We start from the raw sequence: 19,493 nt of genomic DNA, 5'->3' as shown, positions 1-19,493 counted from the left end.
AAAAATGAACATCTATAACAGTGAATACATTTGTAGAAAGCCAGATTATGGTAGGTACTCAAAAAGATTCAACAATATACAAAATGAAAATTTTTGTCATTATTTAACAAATATACATTCTGATTATTTCTTACAAAGTTAAAGCCTCCAATTTCATAACATATTTTGACAAGGAGGGTGAAATATTTGCCCCCGCCATGTTTGCACTACAGTGTAATTTCAATTTAGGTATGTAGGAAGAAGATACTTTTGAAAAATATTTCTAGAGTTCTAGGTCCAGAAAAGACAAGTAAGGACTCTGACACTATTGTGAGAGACAGAGTGAGAGCGAGAGAAAGAACCTGAAGAAAATATCACTCATTTGTATGAACTTTAAAAATGTCTAGAAAGATGTTCTGTACTCATGGATTGGAAGAATATTGTTAAAATGTCCATAATACCCAAAGCAATCTACAGATTCAATGCAATCCCTATTAAAATTTCAATGGCATTTTTCACAGAAATAGAACAAGCAATACTAAAACTGTTATGAAACTACAAAAAAACCTGAATAGCCAAAGTAATCTTGAGAAAAAAGAACAAAGCTGGAGGCATCATGCACCCTGATTATAAACTATATTACAAAGCTACAGTAATCAAAACATGATGGAACTAGCATAAAAACAGACACATTAGGGTTTCCCTGGTGGTGCAGTGGTTGAGAGTCCGCCTGCCGATGCAGGGGACATGGGTTTGTGCCCCAGTCGGGGAAGATCCCACATGCCGAGGAGCGGCTGGGCCCGTGAGCCATGGCCGCTGAGCCTGCACGTCCGGAGCCTGTGCTCCGCAACGGGAGAGGCCACAACAGTGAGAGGCCCACGTATCACAAAAAACCAAACAAACAAAAAAAACAGACACACTAGAGCAATGGAACAGAATTGAGCCCAGAAATAAATGCATGCATATATGGTTAACTGATATTTGACAAGGTAACCAAGAATACTCAATGAGGAAAAGACAGTCTCTTCGATAAATGGTGTTGGGAAATGGTTTTCATGTGCAAAAGAATAAAACTGGCTTCCTGTTTTACACCACTCATAAAACTTAACTCAAAATGGATTAAAGCTGTAAATGTAAGACCTGAAACCATAAAATTCCTAGAAGAAAACATAGGGAAAAGTCTCCTTGACACTGTTCTTGGCAATGATTTTTTGGGGATGATACCAAAAGCAAAGGTAACAGAAGCAACAATCAACAAGTGGGACTACATCAAATTAAAAAGCTTCTGCATCGCAAAAGAAACAAAATGAAAAGGCAGCCTACAGAATGAGACAAAATGTTTGCAAATCATATATCTGATAAGAAATTAATACCCAAAGTATGTAAGAAACTCATAGAACTCAACAACAAAAAGACAACCTGATTAAAAAATGGGCAGAGACGCTGAAAGACATTTTTCCAAAGAAGACACAAATGGCTAACAGGTACATGAAAAGGTGCTCAACATCACTAATCATCAGACAAATGCCACAGTGAGATATAACCTCATACCTGTTAGAATGGCTATTATCAAAAAGGCAAGAAATAACAAGTGTTGGAGAGCATGTGGAGAAAAGAGAACCCTGTGAACTGTTGCTGGAAATGTATATCGGTGCAGCCAGTATGCAAAACAGTATGGAGGTTCCTCAAAAAATTAAAAACAGAAGTACCACATAATCCAGCAATTCTAACTCTGGATGTTTATCCAAAGGAAATGAACTATCTCCAAAAGATACATGCAGCCCCATGTTTGTTGCAGTATTATTTACAATAGCCAAGACATGGAAACAACCTATGCATCCACTGACGAATGAAGAAAATGTGGTGTATAAATAAATATATATATATATAAAATATTATTCAGCCATAAAAAAGAAGGAAATCTTGCCATTTGTGACAACATGGATAGGCCCTGAGGACATTATGCTAAGTGAAATAAGTCAGACAGAGAAAGACAAACACCATATAATTTTACTTACATGTGTGACCTAAAAAAAAATTACCTCCCTCCCCACAAAAAACCCAACTCAGTAGATACAGAGAACAGACTGGTGGTTGCCAAAGACAGGGGTAGGGGGGCAAATGAAATGGATAAAGAAAGGTCAAAAGATACAAACTTCCAGTTGTAAAATAAATAAGTCATGAGGATGTAATGTACAGAATGGTGACTATACCATACTGTATACCTGAAAGTTGCTAAGAGAATAAATTTTTAAAGTTCTCATTACAAGAAAAATATTTTTGTAACTATGGTAATGGACGTTAACTACAGTGGACTTACTATGATGATCATTTCACAATATATACAAACACTGAAATCATCATGTATACCTTAATATAATGTTGTCAATTACATTTCATTTTTTAAAAAGCTTAAAAAACACCATCAGAACATCAAAAGAATACAACACAACCAAGTGGAATTCATTCATGTCAAGAATACAAGGATGGGTCAGTATTAGAAAACTATTAATGTAATCTGTCATTATTAATAAATCAAACAATAAAAGTCATATGATCACCTTCACTGATGCTAAAAACACTTGATAAAATTCAATATCCATTAAAAAAAAACACTTAATGGAATATAAAAGTAGACAAAATGACTAAAAAAACATGATATACCAGAAGTTAAATGATACAACTAAAGTAGTACTTGAAGGGAAATTTAATTCATTGGGTAAATGCTTATATTAGAAAAAAGGAAAAATTTCAAATAAATAACTTATCCTTCCACCTTAAGAAACTAGAGAAAGAAGAAAACTCAAAGCAAGCAGAGGAAGAAAATAATAAAAGTTAGAGCATAAATAAAGAAAAAATAGAAAACCAATAGAGAAAAATCAATAAAACCAGAAGTTCCTTGAAAAAAATCAACAAAATTGACAAACCTTTAGCAATACTGACCAAGAAAATAAAAATAGATGAACACTTTCTTAACCTTCAAAACACATTTCTCCCCATTCCAATCGAAAGGTCAGTATTGGACTTCCCTGGTGGCACAGTGGTTAAGAATCCGCCTGCCAATGCAGGGGACAAGGGTTTGAGCCCTGGTCCGGGAAGATCCCACATGCCGTGAAGCAACTAAGCCCATGCGCCACAACGACTGAGCCTGCACTCTAGAGCCCGCGAACCATAACTACTTAGCCCTCGTGCCACAACTTCTGAAGCCTGTGCGCCTAGAGCCCGTGCTCCGCAACAAGAGAAGCCACCGCAATGAGAAGCCCGCACACTGCAAAGAAGAGTAGCCCCCGCTCGCCACCAACTAGAGAAAGCCCGTGTGCAGCAATGAAGACCCAACACAGCCAAAAATAAAATTAATTAATTAATTAATATTTTAAAAAAAGGTCAGTATCATATTCAATGTTAAAATTCTAAAAACATTCTCATTAAAGTGAGGAATATGACAAAGATGTTGATTATACCCCTATTTATTTATTTATTTATTTATTTTTTGCGGTACGCAGGCCTCTCACCGCTGTGGCCTCTCCCGCCGCAGAGCACAGGCCCCGGACGCGCAGGCCCAGCGGCCATGACTCACGGGCCCAGCCGCTCCGCGGCATGCGGGATCCTCCCAGACCGGGGCACGAACCCATGTCCCCTGCATCGGCAGGTGGACTCCCAACCACTGCACCACCAGGGAAGCCCTATACGCCTATTTTTGACACTGTTTTGATGGAATTAGCCAATTAAACAAAAGGAATAAAATTGTAAAGGAGAAGACAAAATTACCATTATTTTCAGGTGATATGACTCCCCCAGAAAACTCAAGAAAATCAACTATAACCATTAAAAGGAATAAATTAATAAAGTGGGAGAAAACAAAGTTGTTATACAAAAATCTCTATTTAAAAAAAAATCATTATCGACTCAACTGCCCCAGAGCCTGAGGGGAGGGCGGACTCACTGAAGCTGCTGGCTCGGGAGGGGCCCCACCAGCCGAAGCCGCAACAGTCTTTGGGACCCCGGGGCCAGTTGTTTCAACAAGTAACTTAAAGACAAAATGGAAAAACAAGGAGGTTTGTGCCTGAGATCATGTTGATGTGAAACCAGGGATGGCTACGTTGTGCCAGCTCATTCATCCTGGGGTAAGCCAGCTGCCGTGTCATGAGGATACTCAAGCAGCCCTCAGGAGAGATCTATGTGGCAAGGAACTGAGGCCTCCTACCTACACCACGAAATCAAATTATCAATGCCTGAAGGAGACTGACCAGAGGCCCAAGGACACAGGAAATATCAAGGTCATTACACAAACATCAGCCCCACAGAACCCCTAAAGCCCAGATCCTGAAGAAGCAAAAGAGGAGATAAACTGCCTCAAAAGGGATATTGGTTATGTATACTCCCTGCAAGAGTACATCACAGGGCTTGTTTCCACTGATGATGACAAGAGATGCTACAACGGTACTTTAAGTTTTCAATATAATGGAAAATAAATCAAAAAAAAAAAAACCATTATCGGGACTTCCTTGGTGGTGCAGTGTTTAAGAATCCACCTGCCAATGTAGGTGACACAGGTTTGAACCCTGCACCAGGAAGAGCCCACATGCAGCAGAGCAACTATGCCAGTGCACCACAACTACTGAGCCTGCGCTCTACAGCCTGTGAGCCACAACTATTGAGCCTGAGTGCCACAACTACTGAAACCCACGCACCTAGAGCCCATGCCCAACAACGAGAAGCCACTACAATGAGAAGCCCGCACACCGCAACGAGAAGCCCAAACACCACAACGAAGAGTAGCCCCTGCTCGCCGCCACTAGAGAAAGCCCATGCACAACAACAAAGACCCAACACAGCCAAAAATAAATAAATAAATAGATAGATAAATAAATCATTATCTTTTCTATATATCAATGAGAATAAATCAAACAGAAGAAATATCCTGTTTATGACAGCAAAAATAACAAGAACAAAAAGTATTAAACACCTAGGAATATACTTAAGAAAGGTGCAAGATTGACATGGAAAAAAATGTTAAAGTCTACTAAGGGGTACTAAGGCTTGAATAAGTAGAACTACAACCAGTTCTTGGATGGGCAGTACCAATGTTACACGTCATAACCCCAAAATTAATTTATAATATTAGTTCAACATCAATGAAAATCCCAACAGAATTTTTTTCCTAGTCAAGTTGATTCTGAAGTTCATATGGAAAAATAAATGTTCAAGTATACTTAGGAAAATCTTTAAAAAGGATAAGTAATAATGTTATATCAGAAATTAAAACACAATATAAAGTCACATTAAAACAATCTGAAGGACTTCCCTGGTGGCGCAGTGGTTAAGAGTCCTCCTGCCAATGCAGGGGACATGGGTTCAATCCCTGGTCCGGGAAGATCCCACATGCTGTGGGAACAACTAAGCCCGTGCGCCACAACTACTGAGCCTGCGCTCTAGAGCCCACAAGCCAAAACTACTGAGCCCATGTGCCACAACTACTGAAGCCCGTGTGCCCTAGAGCCCATGCTCCGCAACGAGAAGCTACCACAATGAGAAGTTCACATGTCGCAATGAAGAATAGCCCCCGCTCACAACTAGTGGAAAGCCCATGCGCAGCAACGAAGACCCAATGTGGCCAAAAAATAAATTAAAAAAAAAAGTTGACACAAGCACATACAGAGACATGCTAGACATAAAGAGATAGAAAGTCTAGAAATAGGGGTTTCCCTGGTGGCTCAGTTGTTAAGGATCCGCCTGCCAATGCAGGGAACGTGGGTTCGATCCCTGGTCCAGGAAGATCCCACATGCCACAGAGCAACTAAGCCCATGCCACAACTACTGAGCCCACGTGCCACAACTACTGAAGCCCTCATGCTCTAGGGCCCATGTTCCACAACTACCAAAGCCTGTGCTCTGCAACAAGCCACCGCAAGGAGAAGCTCACACACCAAAATGAAGAGTAGCCCCCACTAGTAGCCGCAACTAGAAAAAGCCTGCGTGCAGCAACGAAGACCCAACGCAACCATAAAATAACAAACAAACAAACAAAAACTTAAAGAAAAAAAGAAAGTAACTTGGTCTTCCCCATTTGAACTCTTAAAAAAAAAAAGTCTAGAAATAATCCCAAATATATAGAGGAATACAGCTTGTCATGCAGCAGCATTATAAACCAATGTATAAAAGATGGATTGGGGCTTCCCTGGTGGCGCAGTGGTTGAGAGTCCGCCTGCCGATGCAGGGGACATGGGTTCGTGCTCCGGTTGGGGAAGATCCCACATGCCGCGGAGCGGCTGGGCCCGTGAGCCATGGCTGCTGAGCCTGCACGTCTGGAGCCTGTGCTCCGCAACGGGAGAGGCCACAACAGTGAAAGGCCCACGTACCGCAAAAAAAAAAAAAAAAAAAAGATGGATTGTTCAGTAAATGTTACCCAGGACAAATAAGTAGTCCTCTAGGAAAAAAATTCGGTTGCCGTCTTACCTCATTCTTTACTCCAAAATAAATTCCAGATGGATTGAAGATTTAAACATATTTTTTTAAAAATGAAATAAGAAATATAGAGGGAATTCTAAAACTATAAATGTTAGACTAGGGAAGGTCTTTCTAATCATAAAATCAAAAAGTCATTAAAAGGAAACACAGCTATATTTGACCCTTAGAATTTTTTTCAGTCCTCTATGGTGAAAAATATAGAAACAAAGCACAAGACAAACTACAAACTGTGAAAAAAATTATAACCAGTATGAACAGCCAAAGGGCTAATATTCTTAATATATATAAAATTCTTACAGACTAACAAGAAAATGACCAACAATCTAATAAAAAACGGGAGAAAGAAAAACAGTTTTGAGCTAAGGAAAGAAAGTTTGTAAACATATATGAAAAGTATCTCACCGTCACTCATTGATGACATGCCAACTAAAACAAGTGAGATGCTATTATGAGATTAGCAAAAATCTAGATGTTTAGTTATATACTGAGTTAGGAAGCATTAGGTAAAATAGGCACTGTGATATATTACTGGTTGAAAGTATAAGCCAGTACAATTTCTTTGGAGAATAATTTGGCACTACTTTAAAAACTTTAAATGTGCATATCCTGTGATCCAGCAATTCCACATTTTAGCCATCTGCCCTAGAAAAACACTTGCAAATTTATACAAATATGTTTGGGATGTTCACTACAGCATTGTTTGTAATAATGAAAACTTAGAAACCACTTGAATGCCGATAAAATAAATAAATTATGGTGTAAGATTGACTACTACAAAACAGTAAAAAGAAATGAAATATTGAAGCGTGTCTAACTAAATCAGTCAGCATGGCCAGATCTCAAAAACAGACTTTTGATTTCACTGCAGGGGGCCCGGGTTTGATCCCTGGTCAGGAAACCAAGACCCCTGCAAGTCGCGAGGCAAAAAACCCCAAAAGAACAAACAAACCAAAAAAAACCAACCAAAAAAAACAAACCAAAAAAAACACTTTTGAGTGAAAAAATAAAGAATGATGCCTGATACAATATCATGAAAATAATACTACTAATGTAATTTTAAAACTACATACACCAAACAATACCATATATTTTCTATGAATACATATATAAAGGTTTAGAAGTATTAAAAAGATCTAAAAGGATAATCAAACTACAGTGGTTGGTTACCAGTGGAAGAGGGAAGCAGATCTGGAGGGTGGGTGAAGGTCAAAATTAACTTTTTATTTTTTAGTATAAAACTTTACTTAGGAAAAATTGTAGATTTATAGAAAAGTTGCAAAGATAATACAGAGGTTCCACATGCCCTGCATCCAGCTTTCCCTAATGTTAACGTCTTATATAACCACGGTTTGTCAAAACCAAGAAATTAACATTCGTATAATACTATTAACTAAACCACAGACTTTATTTGGATTTCTCCAGTTTTTCCATTAATGTCCTTTTTTTGTCCCAGAATCCAATTCAGGATACCACATTGTACTTAGAAAATTAACTTTTTAATGTAAAAAAAAATTATATGTCATGAGTAATTTAGCATAAATAATAACCAAATTATTATAAAGTATTATTATCAGAAAGAGTGCTATTTTTATTCCTACTGAGTTATTGACCCAAATTCTAAAATAGCATATTGGTGGCTCATTGCATATAAAACTGTATTAAAGATTCCTCTGTTGAGTATGAGGAAATATATTCAATCTGTTAGTGGAAATATAAATTATTACAACTTTTATAAATAGGTTATTAAGTAGTATCTTTCAAAGCTTAAGTGTAAATACCCTTGTAGCAATTACACTTCTAAGGGTTTATTCAACAAATGGAAAATGGACAGTGACTGCTACTGATTTATTTTAAGATGATGAAAATGTCCTAAAATTGGTTGTGGTGATAGTTGCACACCTCTGCGCATATATTAAAACGACTGAATTGTATGCTTTAAATAGGTAAATTGTATGCTATGTTAACTGTATCTCAATAAAGCTACAACAAAAAAGTAGACCTCTGAAGACAGGCTGCCTGCCATTTAGTATCGGCTTTCACTTATTAGCTTTGTGATCTTGAACAAGAAACTTCTCTGTGGACTTCCCTGGTGGCGCAGTGGTTAAGAATCCACCTGCCAATGCAGGTGACATGAGTTCGAGCCCTGGCCCGGGAATATCCCACATGCCATGGAGCAACTAAGCCCGTGCGCCACAACTACTGAGCCTGCACTCTAGAGCCCGAGAGCCACAACTACTGAGCCCACGTGCTACAACTACTGAAGCCCACGGGCCAACAGCGCATGCTCTGCCACAACAGAAGCCACCACAGTGAGAAGCCTGCGCACCACAACATAGAGTAGCCCCCGCTCACTGCAACTAGAGAAAGAAAGCCCACGCGCGGCAGCGAAGACCCAGTGCAGCCAAAAATAAATACATTAAAAAAAAAAACAAAAAAAAACCCTTCTCTGTGTCTGTTTTCTCACCTGAAAAATGGGAAATAAGAAAATAGTAACCTAACTCATGGGGGGTTTGAAGATTAAATCAAAGTAATACATATGAAGTGCTTAGAACAGGATCTGGCACATACTAAGTACTGAATAAACGTTGTTTTTTAATAATTTTCCAGCTCTGAATAGTGCTCTTTAAACAAACACACAGATAGAATACACCAGATTTGAGGCTGTGACTAGGAGAGTAAGAGAACAACGCATATCATGTAACTGAAGATTGAAAGAACTAGGCATGTTAAGACTAGAAAAGAGAAAACTCAGAGGATATAAAATTTTTTCACATAGTTAAAGAAGTCTCATATCATGTCTGTCCTACGTTATATTTGTTCTGTATTGCTCACAAGTAGAAAGGCCTTTGTGAAATAGTCCCAGAAGGAATGATATGCGCCTGGGGAGGAGGGCTTTGGATAGACTTAGGGCAGGATGGTTTCATAGTCACAAAGATCAGAGTTTTCTGTATGTTTGAAAATTTTCCTAGTAAATAGTTGGAGGGAAAAAAAAGAACTTAAAAAAAAAATCCACGGGCTTCCCTGGTGGCGCAGTGGTTGAGAGTCCGCCTGCCGATGCAGGGGACACGGGTTCGGGCCCCGGTCTGGGAAGATCCCACATGCCGCGGAGCGGCTGGGCCCGTGAGCCACGGCCGCTGAGCCTGCCCATCCGGAGCCTGTGCTCCACAACGGGAGAAGCCACAACAGTGAGAGGCCCGCATACCGCCTGAACAGCGTTAAAGCATCCAAATTATCCTAATCTAAACAGCGTTAAAAAAATCTAAACAGCGTTAAAGCATCCAAATTATCCTAATAACACAGCTCTTCTAAAATCAATACAAGAAATAGTTGTTGACTATTCTTGTATTCATTCAACCTTGTATCCGACATCTACTGAGCCAAGAAATGCACACTGTGTGTTAGTTTCAACTGGGTCAAATTTTTAAATTGAATTTTAGATGCTTATGCACACTTGTCCTTGATGTTAAAAAGTTCATATATTTTTGTTCATTTTACAGAGAACGAACATATTTTACTATTTTTTTCGTATTTTACTATTTGAAATGATTATAAAGGTATGTAAAAGTTCTTTGGGTTTTTTTTTGTTTTTGTTTTTGTTTTTGGTAAGGGCATATTGCTGGTAATACCTTTAATTAATTTGATGCCAAATCCTTGGTTGAGAAAATTACCTCTACTTGATACATCCTACTGGAAAATGTTACAACACTTTTGAAAAAAAAATGAATGGGAAGTAGGGAATAACTATATCAAAAATTATACATTGCATAGGAGAAAATTATTGTATTCTTAAGGTTAATATTTCCTTATCTAATTTTCATTCATTGCTTTGATTCTTACATGTCCACTATAATTTTTCTTTAAAAGATGTCAAAAATGAAAAAGGAGATATGATTTCATGCTCTATATTTTCCTCTTTTGGATAAGGGAAGTCTTCAACATACTTCACTCAATGACAAAGTAAAATGAGTTTTCCCCTCTGATTTCCATGCAAACGCCAAGCTGATTCCAATTTGCCAAATCCATTTGCTGAATGTCCACTATCTCCATGCTTAAAAAAAGAGTGTGCATGGGAATTCCCTGGCGATCCAGTGGTTAGGACTCCATGCTTCCACTGCAGGGGGCACAAAATCCTGGTTCAATCCCTGGTCGGGGAACTAAAATCCCACATGGCTTGTGGTGCAGCCAAAAACAAAAAAAAGAAGAAGAGTGTGCATCTTTAAGACTGAGGACTGGCTTTCTACACTGGCTTAAAGTCCATCAATAAAATAATGCCCTGTTTTAGGTAATTAAAATAGGAGCTGAGCTGAAGTACTGATTTAAAGAACTTGTTACTCAAAATGTCATACAACAATAAATATAAACTTTATTATACTGAGCGATTGCTCACTTCCTTTCAATGAAACAAAATTTTAGCACACACATACCTGTGGAACCATTGCCACCCTCTGATTTCTTTTAGGTGACCTTGTATTTATTTGTCTGTCATCTTCATCAGAAAAGAGCCGACTTCGTTTCGAATTTCTGAAAGGCTATGATAGAAATTTTTTTATTTAATGAAAAGGCCAAACACCTGCCATTTTTGTTCCAAAACACAATTCTATACTTCGAAAATACAGCTAACTCCGAATTAGCAGCAGTATTGAAGGATGAAGAACGGGTAATAAAAAGCACACAAATAATTTCAGATTTTAGAAAGTAGAAAGATACATATGTAGGTAATTTGTTTAGAAATGAAACACCTAGCTGTTAATTAAAACTAGAACCCAAGTCTTCTTCGTATAGTACACTGGCAGTCTTGAATGTTGAAGATAGGAAAATTAAGCTCTGGAAATTCTAGTTCTCATTATGTTGGTGCTTGGATTAATACCAACCAGTTGGGTGTTTCACCTGATAGGTCTATTGGATAGGGCTGGGTTGGGACAAAGTTACTAGATCACTTTAGAGAGTAAATCTAAATGTATATAATATTATACTAGATCTGCTGTCAAAAACTGTTGACAAATTTCCATTTGCAAATAAAAATACAAGATACCTATAACAGATACTTAATAAGTGCATGCAGAACTAAAAAATTTTAAGCATCCAAAGTACATCACACACTTAAGGATTTATAATATGAAAAATTTTACAGTCCATCCTAGGTTCAGAGGCTTAATAGGGAAGAACAACAGAAATAATATCCCAATAGCACCCACATCATTTTTCAAATCCTTCTCCCACCCTTCAAGACAGTTCCATGCTTACTTAGAACTGAAGCCGGTGCAGCGGGCTAGCAACATATGGGAAGCATCCAACTGGGTCAAGGCTAGAGGTATGGACCGGTGAAATTAAACCCACTGAGAGTCTCAACACTGAAGAGCCCTGACAGGAAGTCCCTTCTACCCTGCTCCCCTCCTCTGACCATGGGCAGAGAGGAGGAAGAGAATGATGCTGACAGAAATGCTAACAGCACGGAGAGTCCTGTACACTCACTGTGGCCAGCTGCCCAGGCTACTGACAGCTACTGTCTAACCTAGCTCCAGGCTTGTTTCATGATTGACCCCTAAAATTTCCTGGCTACCTGGCTGGGCAGGGCAGGAAGAGAGGCCCCGAAAATTGTTAGTCACGCCAATTATATGCTCATCTCTACTTCCCAGCCCTAAATGCATTTATCCTTGACTTACACAAGATTTCAGTACCCTACCACTTATTTATATATCTTTTTGTAGGGAGCAGAGCCAGGTACAATCTTTTTATTTTAAAAAAATCTATTAAATTATTAAAAATCTATATTAAAAGTAAGATTTCGGGTTGCTGGAGTTTTTTGGGTTTGCCTACTTAAAGAAACTACAATTACTTAACAAATGCTTAATGATGAACAGATTATCACAGGCTATAGATTATTTATCTAGGTATGATCAAATACTGTTCAATGACACTTAATGACACAAATGCTTGGAGTTGGGGAAAACCCTTGGAAAATTTTTGTAGTGCTGTAAGAATGTGCACGTGACAATAATACAGACAATTTAGCTATCATATTCTAAAGAGTAAGAAAAACTAATTCCTTACCATTTCCACAGTAGAGCCTGTATTCCTGCCTTTCCAAACAGGTGTTTTTTGTAAAGAGCTGTACTTTTCATTCCATGTGTTAGATAAGCTTCCCTCTGTAATAAATAATTATTAATGATATTTAAGTTTAGTTCAACGGATTTCATACTATAAACATGGCCTTTTTAATAACAGCAATATATCTGAAATATTTATGAATACGGAAAAAATATACTGACCATAATAATTTTAGTTTATTACAAATAAAAAAAATCTTTTCTGTATTTTTTTGTCAAACTCGCTAAATAATCTGACAAGGCAATGCTACTTCAAAGTATTACATTTTCATATTAAAACATGTGTGGCTTATTTCATTTTGTTTTTCAATAATTCCTCTATTCTTATTTGCCAAGAACTACCTCAGTACAATCTGACTGAAAGCAGGCAAGGAAAAATGCGAAAAGCTCCTTTAACCTTTAATTTAGAACATATTTCTGCTTCAACGTGTAAAACACTTGATATCCAAAAATGAAATATGCAGGGGTTTCTCCCTTAATTCAAATAAACGTCTTCAGAGTTGTATGCAACCAGAAAAAATCTGATCAAGTTACCGATTAAGCGTGTTATGAAAATAAAGAAGGCGAGTTTAATGTTTACAAAAAGGATATGTTTATTTAGAGACAGATATAGAAAACTGGAATGAATATACATAAGATAGTTTTATTTCCTTCTAATTACCTGAAAGCATTTTCTAATTTTTGTATAAAAAATTTATATCACTTCTTTAAAAAGAGAAATGGCTTTAATATTGGGAGAAAAAAATTAGTGGAATACTTTTTCAGACATACATTTTAATAAGTACAAAAGGAAAGAGATGGGATGGGGTTGATCCTGCTAGGCAAATAAATTAGGGTAATCCTGGAAGATAAGTGTTCTCAAGCCAGAAGGACTTAATTTGGTAGATCACCAATCCAAAGTATAATACGGTAGCTTTAAAAACTGAAAGTACTAATGGACCTTTGAGAAGATCTACATTGGTTCCAAATTTACTTATCCAGTAGAATCTTGCTCAAGAGGTAAAATCTCAAAATAAATTATATTAAAAGGATAGGTCTAACGTACTTACACAAAGAAACAGCAAGACCAAGGAACATGTCTAACTTTTTCTCAGAAAAAAATACTATCATTCTTTTATTTCAAGAGACTTGCATTACTACTTATAAGACAAGATTCTTAAAAAACAATTATGTAAAAATACAGCTTAGCCCAGTTGTTTAATAAACGATTTAACTCTAGTAAGAAATGTCTGGAACATTTAGTTAGAAAGTTCTTTAATCAATAATTCTAGGGGGAGAAAACCAAGGGCAGATTCCCCATATGAACTTATTATCACCAGTGAAAACCAATATTTAAAAGCTATAATGAATCATAACTTAGAAAGAAAAGAGAAATACTATATCCAAATAAATTTAATGAAATAAATTCCTAGTTTGTGTCATACCTAAAAGAATCATGCTATGATTCTTACCTTTTAAACTGACAAGGGCTTTCGCTGAAGAGCCTACAATGAAAACAAATCAGTATTACTTCATAATCAAAGTGAGAGAAAAAGAACTTGGTTTAGGGTTAAAAGTGATCCATTTAGTTTTAGTAATGTTGAAGTGACAGTGGAATGTGCAATTAGAAATAACTAGTAGGGCTTCCCTGGTGGCACAGTGGTTGAGAATCCACCTGGCAATGTAGGGGACATGCGTTCGAGCCCTGGTCCAGGAAGATCCCACATGCCACGGAGCAACTAAGCCCGTGCGTCACAACTACTGAGCCTGTGCTCTAGAGCCCGTGAGCCACAACTACTGAGCCCACGTGCTGCAACTACTGAAGCCCACGTGCCTAGAGCCCGTGCTCCGCAACAAGAGAAGCCACCACAATGAGAAGCCTGCACACTGCAACGAAGAGTAGCCCCCGCTCGCCGCAATTAGAGAAAGCCCGTGCACAGCAACAAAGACCCAACACAGCCAAAAATAAATTAATTAAAATAAATAAATTTATTTTAAAAAAAAAAAGAAATAACTAGTAGACAATTCAAGCTATTGACCAAAACTCAGACAATGTAAGGAAGAACTGGAGATATTTGGGAATCTTGTTTGAAGCTGTGAGAACTGGAAACCTTCCCAAGACAGAAAAATGTAGAAAGAGACGTAAGAGGAAGAGTAGGGACAAAAGTGATTTGGGATCCTCATCCAGAAGTGTGCTGGAGAAGGAAAAGAGAAAGGGAATTGACATTTATTGAGGCAAAGATCAGAAGTGGTAATAGAGTGGAGAAAACAGAAAATGGAAATGATCCAGGGACTGTCATAGCAGACAATAAGTCCCCTGGAAGTCTAGAATGCAGGTATGTGCAACACTTAAAGATCCAAGCTGGATTAGGGAGCCGGAGGGGTTCACTGACTAAAACATCAGTGCATATTTGAATAACCAGGAAGCTCCCCATACATGCAGAAACTGTGCGATTAATAAAGGCCCTCAGGGAATTCTGTTGCAGGTACCCCTCAGGCCCATTTCGAGAAACACTGGGCTACAGGTTCTGATGTAAATAAAGGATAGGATCTATAGGTGAGGGGAAGTAGGAGAACTGATAGGGAAAGAAGTTTTTATGAGAGAGGGGGAGCACTAAATTGAAAATCTCAGAATTGCATAGGTATACTGCAAAGAAGTTCAAGTCATTTGAAAAATAATAAAGTATGATCTCTCTCACTTACATGTGACACCTTAAAAAAAGCAATAAAAGGGAATTCCCTGGCAGTCCAGTGGTTAGAACTCCACACTTTCACTGCCAAGGGCCTGGGTTCAATCCCTGGTCGGGAACTAAGATACCACAAGCTGCGTGGCATGGCCAAAAAATAATAATAATAATAAATTTTTTTAAATTAAAAAAACAAAAAACCCCCACCAAACTCACAGATACAGAGAACAAATTGGTGGTTGTCAGAGGCAGGGGGTGGGGGACAGGCAAAATAGGTGAAAGGGGTCAAAAGGTACAAACTTCCAGTTATAAGATAAATAAATTCTGGGGATGTAATGTAAAGCATGATAACTATAGTTAACAATACTGTATTATATATTTGAAAGTTGCTGAAAGAATAGATCTTAAAAGTTTTCATCACAAGAAAACAAAACAAAATTGTAACTGTGTGGTGATTAGTAGTTAGTAAGTAACTAAACTTACTGTGGCAATTGTTTTGCAACATATACAAATATCAAATCATTGTGCTGTACACCTAAAACTAATACAATGTTATATGTTAATTATATCTCAATAAAAGAAAATAAACTAACAGGGGAAAAAACCTTTCTATGCTTCAAAATAGAAATTATTCACATAATTATTAATGAGCAAAATCTCCCTCTTTAAATTTAAAAAACTGTTTATAACACCTTTTTTTTCTTTTACTATAGTCAAATTATTATTTATCATTCCTCATTTTTAAATTTGTTTTATTTTAGAACCAGCTATTTCTCATCTCAGTTACTCTGACATCCGTTTATGTTTAAAAAAATATAATCTAAGACCAGGCAGTAGTGATGTTATTTGAAAGGTTAGCCTTTTACTTACATTGAGAAAAAAGATTTGTAAGTGGCTTGTTAAAAATGTCTGTCAACATCTGTAAGGAGCCAGTCCAGTATGACATTACACAAAACACAAAAATAAATAAATAAAAGATGATCTCAGGGAATAAAGTAAGATAGAAGAACATGAACTAAGTACAAAAATCAGAGACGACAGATTAATTCTCCTTGGTTTTTAACAAAAGCAGCAATGATTTACAGCTCACATAAATGGACAACAGGCGTTAAACGAGAAGAAACAGATAAAGTATCATGGTTCTGGCTATGAAACATTTTTATGTATCTCAGATCTCTAAACCTCAACTGACTTCTCTGCAAGGCAGTATGAGAGGCTTGTCAGACAACCCACCAACATCAAAGCCACTCTTGCTTTCCCCCTACTCTCCTGCCTAGATGTGGAGAATGGTTAAGGACACGTTAACAGCTTCTGTATGGCAAAGTGAAATTTAATGACCAAAGGCAGTAAAGTTGTAGGGGGAAAAGTGGGGGAGAGAGCCCATAAAGCCTTGCTAAGAAGCCTCAAAAAATACAACACAACTGGGAAAGCAGCAGTAGTAGACAGGGCACGACGTGTCAGTGTAGCTACCAAGAAAAACATGGTTCATTTGAGAAAAAGTGGTAATCATTCATTCATTCATTCAGTGAATATGTGTAGAGTGCTGCCTGCATCCTGGCCCCTGCTCTAGTCACTGAGGGTATGGACAGCACGCAAAACAGACAAAGTCCATGCTCCTGATGCTCTTTACATTCTAGCGAGGGGGAAACAGACACACACACACACACACACACACACACACACACACACACACACACACACACACACACACACACACACACACACACACACACACACACACACACACACACACACACACACACACACACACACACACACACCACGGGACAATAAGCACTACCGGAAAAAAAATAAAGCAGGATAATAAGGATAGGGAATGTGGGGTGGGAGTTGGTGGAGGGAAGACTATTTCTCTATAAGGTGCTCATGATTAGCTTCTCTGAAACGTGATATTTGAGCAGAGATCTGAAGGAAGAGGTGTGAGTTGTAAGGATATTCATTCCAGCTCCAAGAAGGCAGGGACTGTATCTTGCAGACTCTGACCTACCGCCTTTAACCTTCTTCCCTTCTTGAGAGATAGTATAGCATAGTGGTTAAGAACACAGATGGAGACTAGCTGTGTTTGAATCTTGGCTCTGCCACTGTCTTACTGTGTTATCTTAAGCAAGTTACTTAACCTCTCTGTGCTACTTATTCTTCTTTTGTAAAATGGGGATTAAATGAGTTAGTATATGTAAAAGTGCTTAGAGAAAAATGCACATGGTACAGGACTAATTTTTAGACCATGCTTATTGTTTGTATTACTTTGATCAATCAAAAAAAAAAGATTAGGTTAAGAACATGTATTTTACAGGCAGGTGAATTCAATTAAGTTAGACTCCTGCTTTAACTGGGTATGTTCATTCATTCTACATATATTCACTGAATACCTACCACAGCAGTATTCTAGGGACTGGGGTTAACTGAAGGAAAAGCTAGACAAGGCCTCTGTTCTCAGGGAAGTTTACACTGTAGTGGGAGGAGACATACAATAAACAAGTATATAAAATGACAGCTACACTGCTGGCAGCTGCTGTAAAGGAAATAACCAAGGGATCACAGCGTGGGGAGTAACTAACTTTACACAGGGTGGGTAGGGAAGGCTTCTCTGAGGAGGTAACATGTGAAAAGGTCTAGCCATGAGAGGACAGGGGGGCAAAGCAATGAGTCAGGCTGGTAGAAACAGCAGGTAAAAAAGCCCCGAGGTAGAACATTTAGAATATTCTAGGAAGGGTGGGGGCATTATGTTTGGGAAGTCACTGGCAAGAGAAGGGTGGTTATGAAAGAAAGAACAGAGAAGTAAGCCAGCTGTCATGCATGGAACTGGAATGCAAGCATGAAGAAAAACAGAAATGGCACCTTCTCTGGTGGGACTTCTAACCAAAGCTAACCAAACAATCACAGTAACAAACATAAAGCTGCAACTGTGACAGCTGCCACTAAGAAATTACACAGTGGTGTGAAAAGATTTAATAAGAAGATGTATTATTTGTCAGGGAGGACAGAAGCTTAAAATGGGATCTAAAGGATAAGCAGCACTTAACTGGAAGTGAGAGGAAGGAAGAGCATTCCAGGTAGAGAGAACAGCATGTGCAAAAAAGAAAGCCTAGTGAGTATAGGGAATGAAAAAGGTCCAGTTTAGTTCAAAGGGATAGAATGAGAGGAAGAGTGGTACAAAATGTAGCTGGAGAGGTGGGGAATGGCCAGACCACAAAGGGTCTTGTAGTTAGTAAAGTGTTTTCAGCAATAGGATGACATAGCATACATTCTGAAAGGATCACTCTGGCTGTGTGTAGGTTGCGGGGGAGGGTTTGGGTGGTGGATTGATGGGAGGCTGAAGCAATTAATGCAGAAGAGATGGTGACAGCTTGGACCAGGATGAAGGTGAGAAGTAGGTAAAACCGAGAGACATTTAGAAGGTAAAAGTTACAAGATTCAGTAAAGGCTTAATTATGGGAAGTGTGGAAGACAACCTCAATCTAGGTTTTAGATGACTGCACAGCGGAGCCATTCATTACGACCGGAACCACTGGAAGTATCTCTGTACTGCAGTAGGATTATGAGGTAGATCTTGAACCCATAAAGTCTGAGGGGCCTCTGAGGCATCTGAGAGAAGATGTGAAATGGGCAAGAGATATTAAACACAGAAGCCCAGAGGAAAGATCTGGGCTGAAGATAGCCTCAGCTACCTCATTAGTAGGAGTACTTACCTCAACTGGAATGAGGATTAAATGAGCAAATGTATACAGTATGCTTTGCACAGCACCTGGTTCATAGTTAGTACTAAATAGATAGTAGCTTTTATTATTGTTAATGTTATACTGACTATTGGATAACTTACAAACTAGTCCCCTTGACTAAAACTGGCAAAGAGACATATCGCTACTTCTAGTATCAAACTGAAATCACTTCTGCTGCAGTTTCATTAACCATGCCTCTTACCCTACATTCAATTCCATATAAATTAAGCATTCATATATACCTGATTTATGGCACTGTGTGACAAACCAGGTAAAGCAATCCCTGCTTTCAACCAGCCGTGGTCAAGCTAAACAAGACATATATCGCACAAGCTAAGGTGCACGCCCACACACACCCTAGTGTACCAGAGATGTCACAAAGCAATATAAGTGATTATCTTATATAGCTTGAGAGTGTAGTTGTAATTTGAACCCTAGTATGAGTCCCAAGTGTCTGCAAAGAACCAGAGTAAATCCTCAATAAAAGTTTAATGATAATGAGCAAATATTCTAAATGACAGTTATCTAGTGGG

At 38.2% G+C, this 19,493-nt stretch overlaps 1 protein-coding gene across 1 annotated transcript in view; it reads right to left on the bottom strand.

Moving 5' to 3' along the window:
* LIN9 (lin-9 DREAM MuvB core complex component) overlaps positions 1-19,493 on the bottom strand; it is a 108,427-nt gene that overhangs the window by 87,220 nt on the left and 1,714 nt on the right. Inside the window, exons 2-4 of the mRNA XM_067729620.1 lie at positions 14,006-14,038; positions 12,499-12,593; positions 10,872-10,976 (exon numbers count right to left, since the gene is read on the bottom strand). Coding sequence (XP_067585721.1) covers positions 10,872-10,976; positions 12,499-12,593; positions 14,006-14,038 — 233 coding nt within the window. The remainder of the gene's footprint in view (positions 1-10,871; positions 10,977-12,498; positions 12,594-14,005; positions 14,039-19,493) is intronic.

This window comes from Pseudorca crassidens, chromosome 2, assembly GCF_039906515.1.
Source record: "Pseudorca crassidens isolate mPseCra1 chromosome 2, mPseCra1.hap1, whole genome shotgun sequence".
NCBI classification, from domain to species: Eukaryota; Metazoa; Chordata; class Mammalia; order Artiodactyla; family Delphinidae; genus Pseudorca; species Pseudorca crassidens.
Note: the sequence above shows the minus strand (reverse complement) of the source record. Positions and strands in the feature narration are given on the sequence as shown.